Below are 26,810 nucleotides of genomic sequence, written 5' to 3'. Positions count from 1 at the left end.
TGCATCCTATTATTCAAAGTTTCAAACCACTTGATTTATTATCATTTTTTATATATTGTGATGAAGGATTGGTTTCGCTACCTATTGGTTTTTGTGGTCAATATGAGATTTTGCCAAAGCCATATTCATGAATTGAGCATTTGTGAGAGTAAAAAAGGTGTATTTTGAATAACAAACCCCTCTGCTAATTTTGCATATTTTTTTTTGCTAATTTTTCATCTTAGTAAACAAAGGATGCAACAAACCTTTTTGTTAGTTGGACAATGATAACCTGACAGATAGAAGTCTATATAACTTAAACGATTCTATGAACTTGGCCCTCTTGATTAAATTCTATTCCATGTTTTTAATTCAATCATTTCTTATTCAATTGGCTTTTCGCTATTTCATTTGTAAACCCTAACAATTTATTGGAACAAAACGAAAGTGGTAATGACTAAACGACAAAATCTACAACTAATCATTTGAAAAGAAAGAGAATAAGGGGATGCATACATGATATGAGGGCAAATTTTAAATGTACCCTTCTTTATCTCTATATCAAAGACCATTAATACTGAGTAGTGGAAAATGCTCCCAGTGACCCACGTCAGCCCCCCTTTTTTCTCTGAGACTGACACATCAGATTTTACATAAAAAAAGGAATTCTACGCCCTTTCTTGGGGATTTCAATTGTTCATAACCCAAAATAGATAAAAACCTCTTTCTATACTTTTTTTTCAATTCTACAAAACACTCCCAACTCTCCAAAAAAAAATTCATCTCTTCAAACCCTCTCTCTTATTCTTCTCTTCTTCCAAAATTATCACTTTTGTTACTATGTCTAATACAGAAAGAAGTTAATACAGTCACTAAATGGTTTCCTTAATTCTACAGAATATTGTTATGGTAATAATGATTCAGTCGCCACCATTATTATGTGCCATTCTTACGTTCTTTGCATTTGGAGGTGCATATTCTATTGGTGTAAGTGTTTTTAACTTATTTGATTTTTTTTTTCGAAAAAGTAGATTACTTTGTAGTATAGTTCCTCATATAAATTTCTTTAAATTATTTTGTTCTTTTGCATTAGTTTCCCTTTCTTAGATGGAAGAGTAATGCTATTCTTGGCGCAATTTGCATCATGGGTGCAAGAGCATTTTCTATTCAAATTTGCGTCTTCCTTCACATCCAGGTATCATCAGATTATCTTAGCCATATATCTCAAGTTTATTTCATATAATAGAAGAGTTCATAACATCTATGTTAACTTCCAGAGATATGTACTTGGGAAGCCTATGGCGTTTACAAGATCATCAATTTTGGCCACAGTGTTCATGTGCATGTTTGCAGTTGTTGTCTCAGTACTCAAGGTATTACATCAATCATATTCAGAAATCCTTAAACGTGAATATTATTTTCTAAACAAAAAAGTTGGTAAGGAACAAAGACACTGGTTGGTACACCGGGTGTTCTGAATGCAGAAGGCATACTACTAATGTTAGCTTTTTCCCTTTCGTGACTCATTTACAATAACCAAGAAATGTTAGTGCTGGGAAAAATTGATTTGATTTTTTCTATTTTTGTTTAGATAGGTAGATGATCCTGGGGTACGCGTACATGGGTGACCTTGTGAAGGCTCCATTTGCATTGAATATAGTGGGACTAAATATTAGTTGGTTTTGGTGAACAACTACAATTGTTAAATGGCTTAGGTGGAGTACGTAGTCCAAATTCTCAACTCCTAGAATTCACTCCTTCTCTTTCATCATGGTCCCCATCGTCCTTGCCTTAACCCAGTTAATCACTTAACCCCATATGAAAAGGGAGTGCTAACTTTATTCTTACATTAATGTTTGCGCAAAGTTACGGTAGCATTGAACTAGAAGATGAGATGGAATTGCAGTGCTGTGAGAGATCACTAATCTATTATATCAAAATTATCTCAAAAACGGATCTGGACATATAGGAAAAAGTCTGTAATAGCATATATATTGACTTCTAAGTCGAGTATAAATTTTGTAATTTGGTTTGAACTTTAGGATATACCTAATATGGATGGAGATGAAGCGTTTGGAACGAAAAGCTTAGCGATTCTCTTGGGTAAAGAAAAAGTAAGTGTCTACGTTTATAATTCTTCAACCATATATCTTCTGATAATGGGATCCTTACATAGAGATCCTGGATTTTCTTTTATTCCTCTTTCGTAGTTGTGTGGTATCTACCAGATTTTATTTCCTTTTGTTGCTTTTATAGGATTTGCTTTTGTCTATATGGATGATGAGCGAGATGCCGAGGATGCAATTCGAGGACTTGACAGGGCGGAATTTGGAAGATAGGACCGGCGGCTTCGTGTTGAGTGGACAAAGGTATGTATGACAGGACAAATCAAGCCATCTGACGTGGGTTTGAATCAGGACACAGTGATACGTACATGCAGAGGTTCCAATCAATGGATTAATAGAAGAACTTTAGGATATACCTGATATGGATGGAGATGAAGAGTTTGGAACGAAAAGCTTAGCGATTCTCTTAGGTAAAGAAAAAGTAAGTGTCTACATTTATAATTCTTCAACCATATATCTCCTGATAATGGGATCCTTACATAGAGATTCTGGATTTTCTTTTATTCCTCTTTGGTAGTTGTGTGGTATCTACCAGATTTTATTTCCTTTTGTTAATGTTATAGGATTTGCTTTTGTCTATATGGATGATGAGCGAGATGCCGAGGATGCAATTCGAGGACTTAACAAGGCGAAATTTGGAAGACAGGACCGGCGGCTTCATGTTGAGTGGACAAAGGTATGTATGACAGGACAAATCAAGCCATCTGACATGGGTTTGAATCAGGACACAGTGATACATACATGCAGAGGTTCCAATCAATGGATTAATAGAACGAGACGCAATGGGAACCTCCAGTACCCGCCTACAATGAAATATCTTCACTTGCCTAAGTGTGATATCGTCTCTGTAAGCCTTCAAGTTCTTATCAAGACCTACTAATTTAGTGTTCTGCCCTAAATTTTGTAATTTAATTCCACTTTGATTTTGAGTTGTTGGGATATTGTAGGAGGTGTGGATTAATGAAGTGTTGGGATATATATGTTTGGGTTCTGCCCTATTTTGCAGATATGAAAATTTTGTATAGCAACTTTATTGATCATTCCACTTCACAGTCATCCAGGAATTGTATTGAGCACCTCTATGGTTCATTATATGTAAAATCAAATGACTGTCTTGATTTGCTTGGGACTATTAATCCGTCAGAAGATATGACTCTTTTAAATATTGTTCAAAACAATTGGAACCTAGCAATGGATCCTAGAATGACAGAATGTCACCACAAAAGGACCAATAATTATACTTCGTATATTTGAATTCAATTAATCATTATGCAAAGCAAAATACTTTTTTGAAATAGATTCAATATCAATGTATGGGTTAAAATAGTTATTGAGAAAGTCCAAACAATATGGACCCAAAATAATTAGCTTGGAAAAAGTAATGTAAAATACAAAGACTTCTAATAAAAAACCATGAATATTGAGTAGTTGAGAATGCTCCCAGTGAAACACGTCAGCCCCCTTTTTACTCTAATAGAGACACGTCACCCTCCGCAGAAAAAAAAAAGCAAATCCACGCCCTTTTCAATTGTTCATAAAAAAAACCAAAAAACGGAAAGTCTAAAAGAGAAACCTCTCTCTTCCTAGCTCTTATCTCCATTCTTAAACAAAAAGAAACCTGAAAAGTGAGAGCTCTCCAAAGTAGTAACTCAGGAACCCTAACTTACTGCAAGGATAGAATATGCAAAGTTTTTACAAGATACGGTCAAAGAAATGGCAAAAGAAGTTCAAAATTCGCGTTCCATAAACCAAATTTCTCTCTCTCTCAAAAAATCTGAATGCCGCCGTTTTTTGTTTTGGGTAATATTAAAGATGTTATTAATGAGGAGGGTGTTACGAAAGAAGCTATGCAGAAAGCAACCATGGCGTTTTCTATGGCAGAAGCTAAACTTCAATTCGCTTTAGAATCTGCGAAAGAAGCGGGTATCTTTGTTGATGATTCATGAGGGGTGATCTGAGAGAATGGGAAAAAAAAAATGGCGTCGGTTTGAAGGGAAAAGAGGTACTTTTGGTTGCTCAGGATGAGATAGTCAACTGTATAAATAATTTGGAAAAATGTCAGTCAGAGTTGAGTTGGTTACAAAGTAGAAAAGAAGAGATATAGAAGGAAGTAGACAAACTTAGTGAGGTCGCAGAGAGAGCACAAATGAATGCTTTGGAAGCAGAGGAGGATGTGGCAAATATAATGCACCTAGCGCGAGAATGTGGCATGATTTGAAGTTGAGGCTACTAAACGTGTCAATGATGCAGAGATTGCTTTGGAGAGAGCAGAGAAACTTCTTTCCACTTCCATCTTAGGTAGAGAGATCTCTTCTGGTTACTGGGTTTGGATATGAACATGATGATGCATGGGCGACAAACATAGAGTTATTTAAAGAATTTACTTGATATCGCCAGGTAAGTTGTAATTCATCTTTTCGATAACACTTGCAAAGGTGTTTTGGTTGCTTCATGAACTTATTTACTATTCGCTTTTCTGCATGAGATGGCTAGGTGCACCGCATCATGTGGACATGTGTCATGTAGGCGTGGGAATACCGCCTAAAGCCATGGGACATGCCTCGCGGAGTTCTCGTAATGTCATTTGCATAATTGCACAGTACTCCACATTAAGACAGTTAAAACTGTAATGAAAAACAATAACATAACACTTTTTTTTAGTGTTCTGTGAGGATTTCTTGATAGCCCTACATGTAAAGAATTGGGTAAAAAAACGGATGATGGACAGTATTGTGTGAAACTGATTGCTTTTCTAATTTTTATTTTACTGAAAAAATTGAAAGCAAGTATTCCAAAAGTAAGATGTTCAACACTTAATTTGCCAACAAACCTCCTAGAATGAGGTTTGTGACATTTATTTGCTTGCTTTGACCACCAAACTGTGGGAGTGCGGAAACTGATACTGAATTTATGGCAATGGGGAAGAAATCGGGAACCATCAAAGACATTCTTTTGACAATCTAAGTGGAAATGGATGGGGATGAGGGGTACATTAGAGATGCTCTCATACATTTGATTTATACTACTATTTTACTCAGTTTTGTCATGCAAAAATATAAAGGACGAGGATATATAATAAAAGACGAGTCTTTGTTTGAGAAGGAGGAGGGGAGCCAAGAAATTCCTGGCACTGTTAGCAATGAAGTAGAGGGAGAAATAGCAGCTGGTATTGATTCTGTACCTATTGAGGAGCCAATCTGATGTAAGTTACCTTGGTGTAGGGGAGCCGAATCACTCCATCGCCACATCATCACTACTCCAACCACTCAAGCACAAACTTCTCTCTCTCATCAAAAAATGGAACCGTAATCTATGAAAACCCTAACCGGGAAACAACAATATTCATCTTCTCCCGTTGTCTTATTCAGCCGTTTCAGCAACCCCCTTTGCCTTCTACAAAATTTAATCAAGTCTTCCACCCTAGAACTCCCCATCAAAATGAAAACATCTCTTCTCATCAGCAATACTTCCAAGATTGTTCAATCCCTCATCACCAAAATTGTATGAGAAGAGATAAGAAAAACTTTCGGAATCTCTTTCACCATTCATAGCTTCTACTTGCAAATCAGGTATGACTTCTCTTTTTGATTGCTTTTAATTTCCAATTTCTTTTGAATTTCCATCATATCTAACGCTTTTAATTTCCAATTTCTTTTGAATTTCATATATGTCATTAATTCAATATCTACTGTGATATATTTGTTTCCTTAAATCTTTAGTTAGTTTTTCTATCGTGTCTTGCTTCCATCTTTTTAACATTAGTAAAGAAAATTATTTGCTAAGGAAAAGTTTAGACCTTCAATCTCAAGAAATATATACACCAAGATCATTGATTAAGAATAGACTGCTTCTTGCATAGTGTAACACACCACAGGAGATTCTTCAATCTCGCCAGAAAATGAAGAAACATATTTGGTCTCTCTGGACAAAAGAAGAAGCTTCAACTAATTGGAGAAAGTGGTTTGGGAATAAACATGACAGGGAATGAGAATGCATGATTCGTAATTGGCTCAATTTCACTGCCCAATATAAAGTTTTAACTACATATATGCAAGAAAATGGTTTTACTTCTAATAGGGATGACCTGTTAAAATATACCTGCAATGCATATAATTTAAAGAGGTATGAAGAACAATGCAATTCTGTGAAGCATCATTAGGCAAAGTGCATTTCTTTGATAGTACATTTGTTTCATTCCAAATTGGATATAAGACAAATAACTTAGTTATGCGCGCTGGAATAAATGTGCTGCTATTGGAAATAGTTGGATTTAGATAACTACCATGGAGTTCGTGTTGAGGATTTACAGTTAGGTGTCATTTGAAATCTTAGTATTCAGTCCCCTAAGGTGTTAGTTAATAATTAAGCTTTTGAGGAGACAATATTCTATATACGTTGGGTTTAGTTTGGAAAGATGTTCATGTTTTAAGCAAATAATTTGGTTATAATTGAAGATATCTTTATATTATTGGTATCTAGTAAATATTTATGCAAGGTATTACTTCACACCTTTGAACTTTGTCGGGTTTTTAGGATTCATTAATGGACTTCTGCATCAGGAATGACTCTGTGATTATTGAATACCTAAGTGATCTACAAAGGAAAAATTCCTATCAGAGGGTGGGTGTAATGTCTAGAAATATAGGGTTTTGACATATACAGACTTTATTCATGAAAATTAGAAATTTGTAAAGGCAAAAAGGAATTTCCCTCTTTCTACATATCTCAGCATTACTTGACTTTATCATGTTTCAGTGTCTACTCACGTTTTGTAGAAAGCATAGAGTAACAATACGAAGCTCGATGAGGAGTTGTAGTCAACAGGTTATCTCTAATGGAATGTATTCTAACAAACGTTTAATATGGTAAGAACAAAAGTTTGTATTTCCCTGATCATGCATTGAAATGATTTATCATGGTGAACTAGAAAATTTTAACTTTGATCTGCATTGTATGGAATTATATAAAAAAATATATGTTTCCCAATCTTTCTTAATTCTTTTTTTTTGTAGTGATTTTCAAATTGAGTTCTGCTGCCTTTATGCTTATATATATGGAGTCACTAAGTTTGAATGGAGGGATTTGGTTGAATAGGTGGTAAATAAAGTCATTCATAGAAAATTATGTTAGTTTGGTTTCTCCTTCTCCTAAGCTTAATGGCATCCATCTGTAAGCCTAGCTACTTAAAGATCCAAGCTCCATATAGTATATATTCTAACTTTAAATTATGTTAGTTTGGTTTCTCCTTCGGCCACCTTCTCCTAAGCTTAATGGCATCCATCTGTAAGCCTAGCTACTTAAAGATCCAAGCTCCATATAGTATATATTCTGACTTTCTAAGAATGTAGTTTCCTTAAACTCCATCTTTTCTTTGTTATGATGCCGCCTTAGTTGTTCATTCGAACTGTGTATGTATTTTGAGAAGGCCAAACTAACTTAAGATTCTATTTATATTCTTTAAATTTGCACACAATTTGATAAAACTAAAAACTCTTTCTATGATCCACAAATACATATAAACAGTTATTATGCTTTACACGATTTGTAGATCAAACCACTTGACCAAGTAACTTATATTTTGTTGCATTTGTTCCCGATCCTTTATAGCTATGCTGCTAGCAATATAGGCACAGTTAATAAATTGATATATGTTACACCTTTGACTGCTACTTAGTGCATATATTGTTTTCATCTCTTAAAAAAAAATAGAAAAACATAAACTCTTCAAACAAAGTATTCAATGAATCATTAGCTATCAATATACATATATTATTTATTCAAGTGGACTTTAGGCTTTTGAGTCATTAGCTATCTATGTAGTAAGTCCGGCCATAGGCCGGGCCAAATGGCTAGTATATATAATAGCAGTCTTTTTTCCTGTTACGTGAGGGTGTCCACGTAATCAAATTTTAAGTACCCTTTTTACTCCCGACAATTTAGGCGAATCCTTTTGTTGATCTGAAGAAAACAAAACAAAGCCCAAAACCCTTTCTTTTCAATCACGGTCTCCATACCAAAAAAAAATCGCATCTGCTCATTCTCGATGATCGCCCAGAGAGTTTCTTTCATCGAATTCACCTCTCCCATGCCCAAACTTTGTCTCCAACTTAAACTTAAAATGGAAATCAAATGTAACCAAAAAAATCCACGAGTAAAATGAAAAAACAAACCCACGAATAATTAAAAAGGTGAATCTCTGAGCTTTATTCATTTCCACCAATGTCTACATCTAAGGCTCAATATACATAATTAAGTTTAAACATCATTGAATCATTGAATGGAGGCATACTTTTATTCAAACTGAATAATATAACCATAGGTGGATGGCGGCAATTGGCAAAAACTTTGTAATTAATTAATATAAGTTTTGATTTATGCCAGATTCTATACCTTGATTCTCTTAAACTTCCCTCCCCAAATCTTCCATCTAATCAAAGATTGTCATTATCTTCAGAGATCTTCTCTAAATTCTTAATCAGCATTGCTGAAGCTTGGCTCTGACCTTCAGAGTGCTTGGATTTCCGCTCAAGGTATTTGATTTTACATTATCCTCTACTCCAACTATCTGCTATACTCTTTTTTAATAAGAGCATTGGAATAAAATTTGGTTATTAAGCAAAATTTAGAGAGCAGAGTAGGAGAGCAGGAGTCGACAATTGGTGAACCTAGAGTGGTCAGTATGTTAGTATATATATCCTTATGGACAAGGAAAGTAAAGGGGGAGTGGTCGCTCCAGATTATTTTTGGTTTATTAGGTTTAATGGCTATCGCATTTACTTGGTTCGTATAATCTTACAATTGAAGTACAGGGAAGCAACTACCGGTTATTCACAAGTAAAGGGTCCATGGATATCTTTCCAGTAAGAAATGCCTTTTATTTTTTCACCTGAAATAGAGAGTTAAGGTGACCATGGATGGGAGGAGATGGTAGGAGATAGTAGGTCTATGTATTTTAACTAAGCAAAGGTAATCATTTTCATTGTTTTTTTTTTGTCTACCTTCAGATGTTATATACACTCTCTCTGACATTATTTACAATGAAGAACAAGTTAGATGTTGTCGTGATTTCAAAATACGTTGGTTCTCTACTCTGTTGTTTATATTACAATAGATTATATGTTGTGTTTTTAAATGTTTTCATTCTACGCTACATCCTTGGCGTCCTCCAGAACTTATAAAGGCGCTTCTTTGGTGGGTTGCCATGCTTTTTTCAAGTAAACTACTTCCTTTAGATATTGAAAAGATTTATTTTGGATTTTGATGTTCAAATTTTTTTTGTCATTTCCAACATAATTTTTTCAAGTGCATGCATGAATTATGGCATACACCTTATATCAATTCTTAGGAAATTGTTTATATGTGTATTTGAATATATACACTTATATACCTAGAATCGATATAAGGTGTATGCCATCCACGCAAGGATCTTTTTTGGTCCAACGGTTAGTAATTTAGAATTGTACTTTGTGTGGTATTAGAAACTAGATTGTGGAATATACTTAACTTAGAGAACTATGGGCTTGAACAATGGTTGCAAGACCGACAACAACTAGAACATGAGCAAGATGGCTATGCATGTACAGTTGCAGCACTTCGGGTTCTACTTAAAACAGGAGCAGGATAGACAAGTACAGTGGCAGCACGCTCGAGTATGCTTAGAGTAAGAGCAGGATAGCCATGTACAATAGGAGCATGCTCGACAAGAACTAGAACAATTATGGATCACCGTGAATGTCTCTCCTTTCGGCAAAACACAAAGGTATTTTCCTATTGGTTGAAGCTATGTTGGATTTAATTTAGACTAACTTTAAAACTATGTTGAAGTTAGACCGACTTGGTTGAAGCTTTGATTTGATAGTTCAACTAATGTAGCTAGCTTTAAAAAACCCTATGCTGCTCACTTTATATCGAGTCTAAACACAATACTATGGTTACTAAACCATTATATTTCTAAGAAATAGTCAGACACCTATTCCTATTAATTATGTGAATTAGAAATGGTTCTCATTCATGTATATTAAGCTTTGTTTAATAATTTATTGGCCAAGAAACTTTTTGAAGAGTGCTATATTTTTACACATTTTGAACATACAGTGTTTAAACATTAGAGATTTTTTCCACGAAGTTTGTATTAATCAATTGAATGTGATTGTTGCAAGCCAACAATAATAATTCTTTTTCTATTGTATCAGCTTAAAAGGACTACATTTACATGTGTAAGGCATACAAAAGGTTAGTGAATGGTTTGCATGATGCAAGTTAGGTTTCCATATCCATCATGGTTGAATACCATCACTATCCAGTATTAGTTGATGCATGCAGTTACTACGGTTACTATTAAACCAGCAACCAAGCAAACGGTTGAAATCCCTTTGATTGACGTAAGTAGTATTCTAGCACCTTTTCTCCTTTATCACTCTCCTGGCTCATATGTTTTTGTGAGTATAATCTATAGGTTATGGATATATCTTAATTCAATAGTTCGTTTTAAGATTACTGATTTGTATAAATCTATTGATTTTTTATATTTAAATATATTATGTATATGGGAATGCAAGTCTGACAAGAAATTTGTCACTAGGTGGTGGGAGCAGCATAGGATGAAGGCAAAGAAGGGGCGAGGATGTGATGCATCCACTGAAGGTTATCTTGGAGGAGCTTTATAATGGGACATCCAAGAAGCTATCACTCTCACAAAAGGCACTAGAGAGTCCATCAATGAATATGGACCTCTGTTCTCAATGCAAAGGTTGAAAAGGGTTGTACTGTAGAAAAAGTAGGTGGAAGTACAGTTTGAAAATGGAACGCAAAATGGGCAAAAGATAACCTTCCTTAGTGAAGTTAATGAAGCGGTAGTTTATTTTTTGAATTTCCTACGAATGTATTCTTCATTTATTTTTTATTGGTTGATTGATTTTTAAGTTTGTTTGATATAGGTGTACAGAAGGAAAGAATGGGTTGATTTTTAGCAGTGAATGCATAGTGTCATGGAGAATGCCTTTTTGAGACATTTGATTCTAATGTGTGCACAGGTAATTAATAATCTGCTCTTAATAATCATTTTCTTTTATCTAATTTATCTTCTCAATTTTGATGTTGCATTTTAGTTCTGTAATTATCATATTATTGATTTCAATTGTTCGCAAGTAATAATAACCCAAAAAAATAAAAAACAAACCTTTCTTCAAAACAAACCCGAAACCTCAAAACTCTCCATTCTTCTCTCAAAACATCTAGCATCTCTCTTACTCGAGCTCCATTCTTCTTCTTCAGCATCTTCTACGCGAATTCTATGTGCTTCTTTCAACCAAGATAATAGGTAATTAATAATTAACATATTATTATGTATTGACTGAATAGGGTATCGTATTGATTGAATTGTTATTTTTATTTGGAAAAATTGATCAGTGGGGTTTTATTATGAAACTGGAAGGCGTTGTTGTCAAAGAGATAACTCAAATTTCATCATTCAATTTTTAATTATTAATTTGCATGCTTTTTATTTTATTTTTTTGTTACTAGCGGTTGGAGCATTTAGTATTATATAGGTGCTATTTAGTTCAAGTTTTCTTGCCACAGTAAGAGCAAGAATATGCAAAGTTCCTCAATCGTTATTGTTACTTATGGATTATGTTTTGTTACACCAGGCACTTAACGTGTTCTAATCAAACTGCAACAACCATTACTTTTTCTGGAATCCAGGAAATAGTCACTCAATATCAAAAGCTATTTTAAATAGGGGTAGTTTCTTTCAACTTTAAGTGCTCGCTTCGATACAAATCTTATATACGCTTGCAATAGCCCTATATTCCATATGGCAATTCTGTCTTTAAGTACAATGGAAGTACAAACTGAAAAAAATAACAACCTATGGCCATATATCAATTGCCATATTCTGTTTTTGAGTACAATCTTTGGAACAACATTGTTAAATCTTGCAGAATATGCTTCAAAAGCTGGGAAAGATGAATTTGAAGTTAGCATGCCTCTGACTCGCGAGTGGTGTCGCTGAGCCTCATCCTTCTATATCCATATGAGACTCCTCTTGATATATTTATTGTTTTTTTTTTATGACTGCATTTCTCCAGTTTTCTGTTATGACATTGTGCTTTATTTTTTGGTAGTTATTTTTCAAGTTATTGGAACTAAGAACAACACAAGAAAATTCTGAGACAGTGCAGAGAGCAGTATCACTAATTCTATTATCTCCCATTCGTGGCTCTCATCGAGATAGATAAACTTTTAAACTCTTAAAGGTGTCCGAGAAAAGTGAACATTCTCAAAAATTATGTATCTACTCGAAGAGTAAAGAAGGCACGTGAGGAAGAGGACAGTACGCAGACCTCACATATCTGTTTGACACAGATTCCCTTGATGATAGCGAGGAAGGGGAGTTGGAGGACAGCAAGGATGAGTCTAATCTTCGAAAGTCATTTAGTTATGGCACTTTGGCCCATGCAAATTTTGCTGGTGGATCATATTACTCTGATATGAGAAGTAATGGAGACTCTGAAGATTTGATTTACTATAGCCATCGTAAACCAGATGTTGGTAGTTTGCCTGTTGAGTATTCAACAACATCAGTCCCTAAGCAGTCACTTTTGCAAAATTCAAAGAGAAGCTTTATTTTGTAGAGGAAGAGGAAACTAAGCTTCATATCTCCTGAAGCGAAAGGTGAACCACTGTTAAAGAAAGCATATGGAGAAGAAGGTGGGAATGACATAGATTACGATTGCCGGCAGCTCAACTCTTCTGATGAGTCTTTAGCCCTTGGGGTAACCATCTACTTACTTTAGTTATATGATTTTTTTTAATATACTATTAAATGTAAAACTTACTTGGAAGTGAAGATTACAAATTTCATAAAAATCGGAACTGATAGATATGAAACCAATGTTTTTCAAGTGATTTTGCAATTCTTGGCAATGGGGACTGGAGTTATTGGTATGTTTCCCTTGTGATTGGTGATTGCATTAGCTTTAGCTCTCACTCATATCGTTCGCCCTGGGGATTGCATAAACATTGCTCGCTGTATTATCTAACAATAGCAAATAAGGTAAGCTATAGTTAGTAATAAGACACATTCTGATTCTATTTTCTACTTGGCTTTGTAATGTATGGGATATAATCTAGATTTATAATAGGTAGGAGGCGATGGAACTTTCCTACATTTGGTGTAGACTGTGCGAGCAAATACTGGGAGAGATCTCCTCCTAACCAGAAATATCAAATCTCTGAATCTTGCCCTCTGATGGTGCTTCAGTTTCATGACCAAAACCAGGTACATTTTGACCCCTCACAGTTTTTTTACACTTGACCAAGGATGCTTGGGCCAATAGGAAAATTAGTTATGTGAGTATTTGTGATGAGTCTTTAAGTAAGTACGGGACTAATGGTTTTACGTCGCAATATGTTGCTCTCCTTTGTTGCTATATTGATCTCATTTGGTTGGAAGTGGGTTGTAGTTTTATCTTTCGTCTTAGCATAAAAATGAAACCACTAGGTATTAGCAGGTGTGTATTGATTTTACATTATATTGTCCACGTCTATGACCAAGTCATGAAAGCACTTTCAAATGTATGTTATTATTAGTTGCTGTAAGGAACATTTGGGTTTGACCTTGCTATATTTTCAAGTTCTTTTGTTAACCCATAGGAATAACTTATTCTGGACCATGTTGAACTCCTCAAACTAGAATTTTTTGGAAGAAAACAAGTACAACAACACTTCGGGTGCCTATTAGGCACCACTTGGGCTATATTTTTAGCCTACACCTTATAGTGTTGAGTTGCTATAACTAAATTTTGGTGGATGAAAAGTTCGTGAATCACATTGATTAATCTATTTCGTGAGGTTTACAAGTAAAAACAAAGGATGTGCCAATTGTTAGTCTATTACTATTGTTTTACAAAGTTGAACATGGTTAAACAAGCAATTCAAGTAATAAGCTCTAATTTGGTGTAGGTATTTCCGCTTTTAAAGTAAGTGGTGATAGAGTCTTGGGTGGTCTGACTTTTTTTCATTTGTTCAAGCAACTCTATCAATTTATGTATGTGTATGCGTGTGGGTATTGGAGAAGAACATTTTAATAGTGTTTGTTTGGATCATGCTAGAGTTGTGATTATTAGTTCCGATATTGACTGCCCTTAGAATTAAAAACTGCCCCTACTATTGCTCTTCTCTGTTAGGAAACCGATACTTAAGAATTTGATGATTAATTAGGATCCAACTATAACCTAAAAAGAATTCCAATTGGCGTATAATAACTTACCCAAAACAAAAACCTCCTTAAAAAATCCGCGATTGATCTTCTCTTCAGCACTTTCTTCCTGATCGAAAGGATTTTGTCACACTATCTATTGCTGATCGAAAATATGAGATTTATTTTATGAACTTTAAGGCTGTCAGTAGCATGCATTTGACCTTGATGATATGCACAATGGGCATTCGGATTATACCACCTAGGCAAAGGATCAGGAACAGGCCTGTGCTCCAACAAAGTTAGCAACCCCTTTGGAGGAGTTGAGGTAGAATTACACTCATTGGTTGATTGAGGGGAGTGAAATTCCTCCCGGGTCTAACCTGATTTTTATTTGGGACTTGAGCTGATTGTTTTTAGTATGATGCTCCAAATTTAAGATGGTATCGATCAGATTGGGCTATTTTAGTATCTGGCCCAAGGACCTATGTTTTCCATGTCACCAACTAAAAGTGGTCCACCTGAAGGGGCACGTTGAGATATATTGTCTGTGGTTCCACAAGCCTTGCGTCATAGTATGGAAGATATTGAGTTGGATGCTCAAATTTAAGATAGTGTTAAAGCAAGCTATTGTTTTCGACTGTGGTAAACTTTTGAATAATTTAAAAGTTTGAAGTTTAAACATGCTAGAGCTGCTTATTTCACTAATCCTACTAATACTTTTGACTAATTTGTGTTGTATTGAGCAAAGTTCTTTCTTCAGATAATTTCTTTACGTTCTTTCTACTAATATATCTTTACGTTCTTGCTTGCTTTGATACTTAGTACTTTGAAATTTGCAGACCAAAATTCTCCGAGCTAAGTATATAAAGAAAACAGATGATGATGCTTTTGTCAGAATTGAAGAAATTATATCTAGGCTCGGGAAAAAGACTTCTAATTCTCTCTTGTATGGTCTCATATCTTTTGTGTCATCACTGCATAGAGATAGAGACATCAAATGGTATACCAGCAGTGAGGTATCTTTCTATGTTAAATTTCTTCAAAGAAAATTGTTGGTTCTTTCTACAGGAGTGGCCTCATGCATCATTTCCACCATGGGCTCATGGTCCGGGATATATTCTCTCACGGGACATTGCAAAATTCATCGTTCAAGGCCACCAACAAATAACTCTAAAGGTATCTATTCACATAATCAAGTTTCTTCTCAATACAAAGATTCTGGGATCAGCACCTTTGTACAACTTTAAAACCTGTATCAATTTAAATTACCAAATGGAAAGGCAAAATTAAGATTTTCAACAGAAATGCACTAACTGATCTAAGATGTAAGCTTCTAAGAAGTACCCACTTATAATTCCATCTTATACTGCACATATTTTGATGAGCTGTATTTCTTTTTAATATAGCCCAATATGAGACTATTGGTTCCTTCCTCTAACCTTTTTCTCAACTGATGTGAAAATTTTCATTTTTTAGCTCTTCAAACTTGAAAACATACCTGCAAAGCCAGATTTCAGAGATTGAAGACACAATGAGAGGGAGGATTCTAATTGAAAGACTTGGGCTTCAAGCAAAGTACAAGAGAAAGGAGCCGATCCCATGTCTATGGATCAAGCCTCCAGAAAATGTAGTGAAATTGAACGCTGATGGTTCAATGATAGACGAGAGATGTAGTGCAACAGGAGTTATAAGAGATAGCGAAGGGGAGGTTCTACTGGCCTACACCAGTGAAGGAGGGTTGAGGTCGGTACTTTACCAAGAACTAAAGGGCATTCTGCTTGGGCTGCAAGGGTGCCAAAAGATAAACAAGTCTAAGATTATAGTAGCTACTGACTCTCTCAGAGCTGTAAGAATACTCACAGATAAGGAACCACCACCGTGGTACTGCCTAAACTTGGTACTTGCTATTAAGATCATCATGAACGGCCCCTACACTGTGTCTGTGGTTCATGTTTACAGAGAATCTAACAGGGCTGCTGACTATTTAGCTAGCATATCTAGTGAGCAATCTTGTAACTTTTTCATACAGCCTCTTGATGAGAAGCTCAGCGTATATGTAAAAGAGGATAGAGATGCAAAGATTTATGTGAGGTTTTAATACAGGTCAAGGTCAGCCATAACCCTTAATCTAGTTTTAAATAAAAAAAAACTTGAAGATGTAGAAAAATGGGCATTTGGATTGAACAATTTAAGTAGAGTGGTCAAGGCATACATTACATCAATGATGATTGGTTTTATAATATGGGTGTGAATCAGATTATATTCTCGCACATTACCAAAACCCAAGAATGATGTTATGCCTCTGGGAGAAGCTACAAAAAGAACATCAGGCTCACTGTTGTGACCAAACGTATTTTTTAGCAGGTGCCAGCTAACTTACTTGGGATGAAGTGCCTACCAGAGAACTGGGTGCAAAGCTACCAAAAACCAGATATTCATTTTATAAGAAAATCTTGAACCTTGATGTTGAACTCAGCTCCCTAACAAGGGTCAAAACTCGAAAGAGTTTTAGGACTTCCTGATGGCTTGGACTTCCATATGAATGAGCAGTGTCTTGCATATGAAGTGTATCAGATAAGAGCTATGCGTCGTCACCTATTTCCTGGTAAGCAGGGGGTGGGGAGAGTATTGAGAATGCAATTTGTCACACAAACAGGTCAACTTTTGGTCTTTTGCTTTTTTGCCCCAAAATATCATAAAAATAAAAAAGAATAACTTTTGCAAGGGCATTGGTCATTTAAGTTTTATGATTACAGAAAGACAATAAATAAGATACCAATGAAAGCTTTCTTTTAGTACATTTTTACTACAAGGAGAAATAGAAAACAATGTTTGCATCTGTTGTACCTATCCTTACGAAAACCTTGAGCGCACGATCGTTATAACATTGAACTTTTTTTGTATTGGACCTTGACTTGGGCATCATAGTTGGAGATTTGAGTTAATATCATTTTTTCTTCTTGCATATATCATGGTAAGGGGGGTTGAGGGCTTCCTTTGCTTCACCATAGCTGATTAATGTTTGTTGGTTCCAAGTATTCTACGCTTCTGGTACATTCTTTTGCATTAACCTCTGTTGTTTATGCACATGTCACCAATCCTCACCTTTGTTTTAACCTTCAGATTTAGTTTTCAGGTGAAGTTGCACAAGGTCAATCCCGTGATTGGCCTGTGATAGTTCATAGCTCTTATTATGCCCTCACTAATTCAGACTTGCCACCCTGAAGGCGCATACACATGTTAAGGTTCTAAGCGATATTCTTCTCCAGGTAATTTCAAAGTTTTTTTTTTAGGTAAAATAGTTGCCGATTAGTAAGACCTAATAAGAAGGGTTTTGAAGAAAATGCTTATTTTGCTCTTGATTACCATAGGGTGGATATATATATAAACACACATCAATCCCTACTGTTTGTACAAGACATTTTCGTCAAATACACCAAGTCCAAGCCAGTAATTTGATGTTATATGTTCAAGTCCTCTACATACCTATTGTGAAATTAATAGTGCTGGAATCCACTATTATCTGTGGAATTTTCTACTTTTGCTCTAATATTGAGTTTTTTTTTTACTCCGATTATACTTTACTTTTTTTAAGTGTTCTTTCATTGAATGTCCTCAGATTTCAGAATTACAACATTCCTTTGCATGGTTAGTAATTTCCAGACATTATTCGGAGCACCTCTTGGTTTACGGTAATCAACAGTCACTACTTTATTGTTCTTCAACAGTGAGTAAACCAACTCTTACTATACTGATTTAGTGTCATTATGACTTTTTATTGTTCTTTAATGATCATACCACTTATATGAGACACAATACACAATATTGCGTAAACATTTGAATACTTTTACCTACCAACTCCCTAAGCTAAGTTTGAGACCCTTTTTCCATTTTCTCTTTTGCAAATAGTAATTTCTGATGAGGCTAGGGGTTCAGTCGTCTATAATTGCAACATACAATGAATTGACTTGACCTATGAATTTCTTCTAAATTTACATCCCTTGCATTGAGTGCTTATAGGGATGTAATTTCTTTAAAAAGTAAGAGAGTTGATGTATTTAATTTCTTCTGTAGCTGTGACCCTCACATCTCTCTTCTATTTCATGTGGATATATCAAAGTCTTTGATACTTAATCATAGTCAAATTTCCAACATTCAGAAAAATTGTTTAGGGGGAATGATGGTGCTTCAACATATATGTAGGGCACTGTGGCAAATCAATATTACATATTGAAAGTTGAATGGGATGTCATAATATGTATTGGTCTAATATCATAAATACTAATGTGACGATGTATTTTAAGTTTGATTTTAACTTTTTAAGCAATTTTGTAATCTTTGTCTCCTTTTTTACTTTAAATTGATAATTCAGTAAGTAGCCGCAAGCATTGAAAAAGTTCCGGTGGGACTTGGACACTTGGTACATATCTTAATTGTTTTACCTTCTATTAGTCGGAGATTTTAAATTACTGAAACTAAATGGTTCAAAAATAATGTACCTGGTGACATTGTTGATGACATTTTACTATATATAATCTATTGCACAGGCCTACTAACACAAGTAATGCTATTGAGACCTTGGAGGAATGGGGAGATATGGGGGTAGCTCAACTATCATGAGTATTGTGGAAACAAAATGGTGGAATCTTTTCACTTACGAAGAGAGTTTAGACTGAAAATCAGTATCTCAATAGTTAATTGTTATTTTTGGGCTTAGTCATGCATGAGAAACATAATGATGAGATTAACTTAATCCTGTTGGAGTTCATAGCTACAACATTTTAATTAAAGGATTTAATTGAAGGAATTTGTCAGGTGGAGATTGATTTCAAGGATCTTACTAAGTACTACAATGATGAAGACCAGCAGCGGGTTTAAAACGTTCTTTTGTTCGCTATAACTTGACTTTGAAAGGTACATGTATTGGCTCATGCAATTTGCAGATAAATAGGCTCACAGGAATTGGCACCCCCGCACTCAAGCATGACTTCTTACAACATCTTCATCATATGTTATTGCAAGCTCAGTGACTTAGATAGTGTCTGGAAATTTTTTGAACTCATCTCTATTTATGTCTATCATTTCTGTTGTGTTTGTGTGTGTGTGAGTGCAACCAAATTTTGGGAATCTTTCTCACAATGAACTGAAGATTTTATCTTTGTAATATATTTTGTCACCGTAATAAATATTATTTTATTATTATTTATTTTTCGAAGGCAAGTTTGTGTAACCAACAGTTTGGATAGTAGTGTTAGCCACATAGGCACACATTATCCAAAAAGGTTGAAACAACAATAGTACAGGAAACAAGACAAGCATTGGATTAATAATCATAGTCATATATCTATGTACATATGAATTTGGTTGGGTTCATTCAAACTTTTTATTTTAATTAGTACAAGTATATGTTACAAGTTATTCTAATTTTTTGGCAAAATTGATTTATTGCCGAGGGATTTGGGGATAATGTTATCTGCGTGTTGGGAAAAATATTAAATAGGGCCGTGTGAGTATTAGGATAAAATATTTCACCACATTGAGGTGCATGAAGGGCACTACATGTTCAGCTCAAAATTACTTCTGTGTTTATAATGGTATTCATATTTTTAATTTAATTTAATTTAATTTTTTTATATTTATATTGGAATGCCTTGCTATGTATTTTGATATGAGTTGCATCAATTCATCATCATGCTTGATTATAAGTTAGTGATTTTTTCAAATGTTATATAGTTTTACACTTTGGTAATCCTGAAGTTTCAAAATGATACTCACACGCCGTCAATTAATATAATTAAACTTATTATATCCAACCAATAAAAAATATTTTACTCCTACCTACCAAATGTAATAGCAACTACGACTACATAGTGTTTGTCTTCTAGCTATTTACAAAGTTCTTGAAAATTTACAGGAGTGGAGACCAAGAACGTCAGCAGCCACTAGTAACTCGATACCTGAAACAAGCCTTATGCAACCACAGGATGTAGAAACTCAGGAAGAACAAGTGGAGGCTGATCAGAATGCTCTGGAGAGTGAAGATATTCCGGGGAATGACAACTTGGATTCCTTGATGATAGTGTACACTGGACAACAAGAAGAAAGCAGGGTCAGAGAAGCCCAAAGACAAGAAGCAAATCATGACTAACCTTGTTACTCGGTCATGGAACTAGAAGAGAGTCATATGTACAACCTGGAAGCAAGTCGATACCATCTCTTGACAGCTATACATGACTCTGAGGAATCAGAAATCTCGGAAGTGGAGACTGAGCATTTCCACGATTGTGTCCAGGTAGATAACAGAACAGCTGCTGAACCTGTTACACCGATGGTTGAAATACCAACTGGGGTTACAACTAGATCTGGGAAACAAGGTGGCAAGAGTAGAACTGATATCGGTAAGCAGAAGGAACCGAATTCAAGAAATAACAATAGTGGCAAGAAGAGTAGGGGCAAACCTAAAGGCTCCAAGAACCGGAATCATAGATGATGACACCTATATGCTTCTGGAACGTTAGAGGTGAAAATGATGTTGCGAGAGCGAGAGAAATAAACAAGGTCAGAATAGAGGAAAAAATAAGCGTTTTTTGCTTGCTGGAAACCAAAGTCTGGCAAGACAGATATGACTTCATCAGAAACACATGCTGCCCTTTATGGGAGCACACGAATAACTACAATAAGGATCCTTCTGGCCGTATTTGGATTTGCTGGGATCCGTACTTGATGGAAATCAACAAGATATCAGAATCTGATCAATACATACACTGTAAGGGGAGATTCAAACCCAATAACGAAGAGTTCCTTTTAACTGCAGTGTATGCCAGAAATTCCAAAAATCTCAGGCAGCTTTTATGGAGAGATTTAATTGACATAAAGAGTTCACTGAACTTGCCTTGGTGCACAGCAGGAGATTTCAACAACATCACCAAAGCGGAGGAACGAAAGGGTGGGCGTCCAATGCACCCAAGAGAAGCGGAGGATTTTGTGGACTGTCTGCTCAAAGCAGAACTTGTTGACCTGAGATTCAGAGGCTTCTTCTACACATGGCACAACAAGGTGAAGGGCAAAGGCAGAATCATGAGCAAAATTGACCGATGTCTGGTTAACAGTCGCTGGGTAAAGGAGTTTCCTAATTCCAAAGCAGAATTTATGCCTCACGGTGTTTCTGACCACTCGCCTATTCTCCTATCTTGGGATGACGCGGAGAGGAAGGCGACGCCTTTTAGATTCAAGAACTCTTGGCTTGAGCAGCCGCAGTTCCACTCCATGCTGAAAGAAGTGTGGCAGAACCCTATTTTCTCCAACCCTATGTATGTTCTAATGCAAAAACTTAAGCTTCTGAAGGAGAGGATAAAGTCGTAGGCTAGGAATAACTTCTCAAACATCCATGGAAGAGTTCAGCAGGCCAGAGAGGACCTATATGACATCCAGAGACAGCTCTAATCAAAGCCATAGGACCCTTACCTGGGACAGAAGGAACATGTAGCATTGCAAAGATATGGAGAACTAGCAGGTATGGAAATCTCTGAGATCAAAAGCAAGCAAGATGGATGTTAGAAGGAGATAAATGCACAGCTTTCTTCTTTAAATCCTTAGAAGAAAAGAAGGCCAGAGCAGGGATATGGTCTCTCCAGAATGCCCAAGGGAATGCTATCACGGGACACGCAGAGGTGACCAAAACCATCATCGATTACTACACTTCTATTCTGGGCACCGAGGCACTAAAGATAAGTGGAGAGAACTTCTTCAATCAGTTGCAAGTCCGAAACACCATCTCTGAACATATGAAGACTATCCTAGAAGAGGAGGTTACAACGGCTGAAGTCAAAAAGGCACTCTTTGAGATGAAGGAAAATACAGCTCCAGGGCCGGATGGGTTCACCCCCACTTTCTTTAAGAAGTGCTGGAATGTAGTTGGGCATGATTTCACTCTAGCTATCCTTAATGCCTTTCGCAAGCGGATTTTTCCTAGAGGAATAAACGCCACTTTCTTATGTTTTATTCCTAAAGTCAATAATCCCAATGCAGTTGAAGATTTTAGGCCTATAGCCTTGTGTAATACTGTGTATAAATGTATCTCTAAGGTTATAGCAAATAGGATTAAGCTAGTTATTGATGATCTGATTCAGCCTAACCAATTAGCTTTCATTCCTGGCAGATCCATTCAAGACAACATTCTGCTTTCTCATGAGCTCCTCCGAGGATATGACAGGAAGCATATCACACCTAGATGTACCATTAAATTGGACATTCGGAAAGCTTTTGATATGGTCAATTGGGAGTCTATCAAGGCAATGATCAGGACCTTCGGATTTCCAGATAATATGTGTCAGTGGATTGAAATGTGCATTTCATCCCCTTCCTATTCTGTCATGATTAATGGTGCGCCGGAAGGATATTTTAAGGGTGGCAGAGGTGTCAGACAAGGAGATCCCTTTTCTCCATATTTATTTGTCCTAGTTATGGAGATCCTGAGTGGTGTGATTCAAGAAAGGCTCAACAATCGACTTATCCAGTACCATTCCAAATGCAAAAAGGTGAAGTTGTCTCACTTGGCTTTCGCAAATGATGTTCTTCTGTTCTATAAGGGTGAGGGTGCATCCATGCAAGCCATGAAAGAATGTCTGGAAATTTTTAGAAATGCTACTGGGCTACAGATCAACAAGCACAAGACAACTCTACTTGTGGGAGGTCTAAACGATCAAGAGGCGAGTGCTCTGGCTAACATTTTAGAGGTTGACTTGATCAAACCGCCAGTGAAATATCTAGGGCTTCCCCTCATCTCCGTCCCGATTGGGTATCAAGGAATGCCAACCTCTGGTAGAGAAGGTCACACGCAAGATTACCAACTGGAAATCAAGAGTATTATCTCATGTGGGTCGATTACAGGTTATAAAGTCCATCCTGCTGTCATTTCACACATATTGGGCAAGAACCTTCATTCTGCCCAAGACAGTACTTGAGCAAGTGGAAAGTATTTGTGCAAAATTCCTTTGGATTGGCACAAATAATAAAAAAAGAACTACACCAGCGAAATAGGAGCCGCGCTTTGTCAAACAAAGGAAGAAAGTGGGTCGGAGTTATGAATGTTCATAGATGGAACGTGGGTGCGCATTGTGGGCTGATTTTCAAAATAATCTCTAAAGAAGACACCATCTGGGTAGATTGGATTTGGAAACAACACATCAAGTCCAACTTCTTTTGGACTATGAGAGTGCCTCGAGACTGTTCCTGGACGTGGCGAAGTATTTTGAATAATAGAACCGCAGCCAAGAAACTCATCAGATACTCCATTGCAAAAGGGGAAGAAACGCTGCTGTGGCACGACATTTGGTGCTCAAGATCACCACTACTCGAAGACACTAAAGCAAAGGCAGAATGGGATTTTCCGCTAGATGCTAAGGTTAATGTTATCATTTCTAATGGGGAATGGACTGATGCAGTCAATCAGATACAATCTCAAACCTTAAAGGCGGTGATCCAAGAGGTGGACATCAACAAACATCTCGCTCAAGATCAGATAGTGTGGACACCGTATTCGAGTGGGCAGTTCACCTCACACAGTGCGTACCAGGCGCTGTCACCAGAGAAGGAAAAGAAGAGATGGCATAAGTTGGTTTGGGGTAAGTGGGTGTTGCCTAAACACTCTTTCTCTACATGGCAGCTGTTCTCCCAAAGTCTTCCCACCCAGGACAGACTCGTACATAGGAAAATCCTCCAAACTTCAGCTTGCTGCCTATGCAATAATAGCCGAGAATTCTCAGGGCATTTGTTCTTTGAATGTGTATACTCTAAGGAAGTCCTAGCTAGAGTCAAAAGCGGCTGCGGCTTCATCAAAGATCGATAATCGCTGCAAACAAATAGGGGAGTGGTCGTCTATCCTTCGCATTTGCAAAGAGGAGGAGCTAGGGGAGATCTACAAGGTCTTTTTCTGTGCAACAGTGGCATACCTATGGACGGAAAGGAACGATAGAAGATTTTAGCATGTTGCCAAGACAGCGCAAAACCTTTATGAGAAGATGATGCGAGACACAAGGAATTACCTGCAAGTTTTAAGACCAGCAGTCAAGGATACGGCAAGAGTTAGGAACCTGTTTCAGAGACTTAACATCGACCCCAAATATATGACGCAAAGGCAAGTAGAATGTGTGTGGAGGGGTCCAAATGGCAGACGAGTGAAGGCTAATACCGATGGAGCAGTTAGTAGTAAGGGAGCAGGACATGGCGGAGTTATCAGAGACAAAGAGGGTCATGTGTTAGCGGGGTTCAGTGGCAGTGGAGGCATGGCGTCTGTGCTGTTTCAGGAAATCAAAGCTATCAACATATGCCTGCAGAGATGTATTGCAGAAGGCTATAAGGAAGTGGAGGTCGAGTCGGACTCTCTGAGAGCTGTGAATGCAATCAACAAGTTGGAGAAACCTCCTTGGTTCTGCATGGACATGATCAAAGCTATAGATATGAAACGATCGGAGTTCACTTTTATATCCTTCTCCCATGTCTATAGAGAAGTGAACCGAGCAGCGGACTATTTAGCTTCACATCATGATGCATCTAAATTTGTTGTACAGTTTGTCCCTCCACTAGATCATAGACTACAATGTATTGTAAATGATGATGTAAGTGGACAAATCTATGTACGAAATAGTTGAATCAATACAGGTGGGGGTCTGCCTAACCCTAGCTTATTTTTTTTTTTTTTTAAGAAAGTTCTTGAAAATTGCTTTCAATTGAATCTTTGCTTTGACTTGAGTAAAAGTTACCGAAAAATATAATTTACATATCTCATACATAGCTTTGCATTTTTATAATTTTTTTTTTCAAAATAAAAAATAATCATATAAAAGCACCCGTTTGTAGGCAGTGGTTATATAAAATGGAGAGGATTAAGCCACAGTGATTAAAATATTGTCCTTAAATTTCCAATTAATAAAATAAATTAATTGGAAATTTTCCAATAACCAATTAATTGGAAGCTAGACGGTAATAACATAGAACGCTTGAACTAATATTACTCTCTAGTTTAGGTCAATCCTATGAACGGGTGCCGTTATATTAAATTATTATGAAAATTATAATAACTATGTGGAGCTATGAGATATGAATATTATATTGGCTTTTACTTAATTTTTTATGTGGATGGTTCTTTTTCTTCTCCAGTTCGATTGTGTAACTGTTATCCACATGTTCTATGTAGAGCTATGAGATATGAATATTATATTGGTTTTTACTTAATTTTTGATGTGGACGGTTCTTTGTCTTTTCCAGTTCGGTTGTGTAACTGTTATCCACATGTTCTATGTAGAGCTATGAGATATGAATATTATATTGGCTTTCACTAAACTTTTGATGTGATTCCTATGAATATCATTAATTAGTATATCATTAATCATTTTCTAGAAAGAAACTTTGTTATGTTAAACTTCACCTGAGATTAGTGTGGAAACTATTGTTTGTAGCGTAAGGGTTTTAGAAAAATCGTTTTTGGTTGAAACTATTGTTTTTAGCAATTTAATTTTTTGTCTCTTTATTTTCCCCGTAATTAGCTATATTCTTTAGGAAAAGTTGGAGACTCTGTGAAACTTTAGATGTGCTTGGTTATTTATTTATATTCTACTTTTTCGTAATTAGTAATAGAGTTTATAAAAAACTGGAATCTCTGTGAGTGCTCAAAAAAATAGATTGGTGAGGGTATAGCAATAATATATATAAAGATTTAGAATTCTTTTTTTTTTTCGTAATTAGTATTAGAGTTTACAAAAAAAATTGGAGACTCTGTGAAGCCTTGAAAAATAGAACCAAGAGGGAAGGTATAGCTATAATATATATCTAAGGATATGACTTCATAAATCATTGGATACTTCTAGATTGAAACAACTACCCCTATTTAGAGTTCAAAATAATTTTCAATCAACTAAAATAGTATAACCAAAGCATATAAATGGTGAAGAACCATCTGTACTATTATGATGGATTATTATTATTTGTAAGAGTTTAATCAGCAGAAGAATTAGATCACTATTACATGCACCCACACCCGCACCCGCACCCACACCCACGCACATTAGCATATACAACATAGTGAATGTGTGAAATCACATTGTGCTGTATAGTAAGCTATTTGGACATAATTTTCATTAAGATTGATGGGAGCTTGGGAAGTTAGAACTGAGTATAAAGAAGTCATATTATCTAATACCCTTTATTATTGATGATTGTTTCAGTAAATCACATTCTTGTTGAGACTTGTACATATAGCGCTGACAGCAAGCTAGCGAAAAGGCCGGTTACCAAAGATGCTGATTAGGGGAAATTTACAAATAACCATATGCATTGCCTAGATTACAAAATGATTCTCATTCCTCTGAAGTTTCATAGTAACTGTTGAAGCACATCTAATAACTATTCATTGATACACTGTAACACTGATCTACTTAAACATCATAGATTTTACCATAAGAAATTCTTCTTTTGATCACCTCTTCAAGATCATTATGTAAATATAT

The 26,810-nt window shown here is 36.0% G+C and overlaps 1 protein-coding gene and 2 long non-coding RNA genes across 7 annotated transcripts; all 3 read left to right on the top strand.

Annotated features, from left to right (window-relative positions):
- The first annotated feature begins 8,017 nt into the window (after positions 1-8,017).
- Positions 8,018-12,311, top strand: LOC147479852 (uncharacterized). 5 transcript variants are annotated; one of them, XR_015204767.1, is made up of 6 exons: positions 8,018-8,293; positions 8,560-9,864; positions 10,298-10,337; positions 10,687-10,957; positions 11,042-11,137; positions 11,379-12,311. It is a non-coding gene; the product is annotated as an uncharacterized LOC147479852 (long non-coding RNA). The 5 variants fall into 5 exon arrangements; XR_015204765.1 differs by lacking the exon at positions 10,298-10,337 and having other exon boundaries at positions 8,031-8,293; positions 8,560-8,635; positions 9,584-9,864; XR_015204766.1 differs by lacking the exon at positions 10,298-10,337 and having other exon boundaries at positions 8,032-8,293; positions 8,560-8,635; positions 9,689-9,864.
- A 255-nt stretch (positions 12,312-12,566) lies between these two features.
- On the top strand, positions 12,567-16,474 carry LOC147479851 (uncharacterized). The gene is made up of 6 exons (XR_015204918.1): positions 12,567-12,880; positions 13,011-13,161; positions 13,250-13,386; positions 15,147-15,253; positions 15,376-15,483; positions 15,784-16,474. It is a non-coding gene; the product is annotated as an uncharacterized LOC147479851 (long non-coding RNA).
- Positions 16,475-20,796: 4,322 nt separating this feature from the next.
- LOC147479850 (uncharacterized) lies at positions 20,797-21,669 on the top strand. Its single transcript, XM_086578503.1, has one exon. The coding sequence runs from the start codon at positions 20,797-20,799 to the stop codon at positions 21,667-21,669; it is 873 nt and encodes a 290-aa protein (XP_086434629.1).
- Positions 21,670-26,810: the final 5,141 nt, after the last annotated feature.

Source organism: Coptis chinensis, chromosome 8 (genome assembly GCF_015680905.1).
Source record: "Coptis chinensis isolate HL-2020 chromosome 8, ASM1568090v1, whole genome shotgun sequence".
Classification (NCBI taxonomy): domain Eukaryota; kingdom Viridiplantae; phylum Streptophyta; class Magnoliopsida; order Ranunculales; family Ranunculaceae; genus Coptis; species Coptis chinensis.
This window is presented reverse-complemented; position numbering and strand designations above follow the sequence as displayed.

What these genes read in the sequence shown, in the direction of transcription:
- LOC147479850 (XM_086578503.1), top strand. Translation starts at nt 20,797, where the DNA reads ATGACACCTATATGCTTCTGGAACGTTAGAGGTGAAAATGATGTTGCG.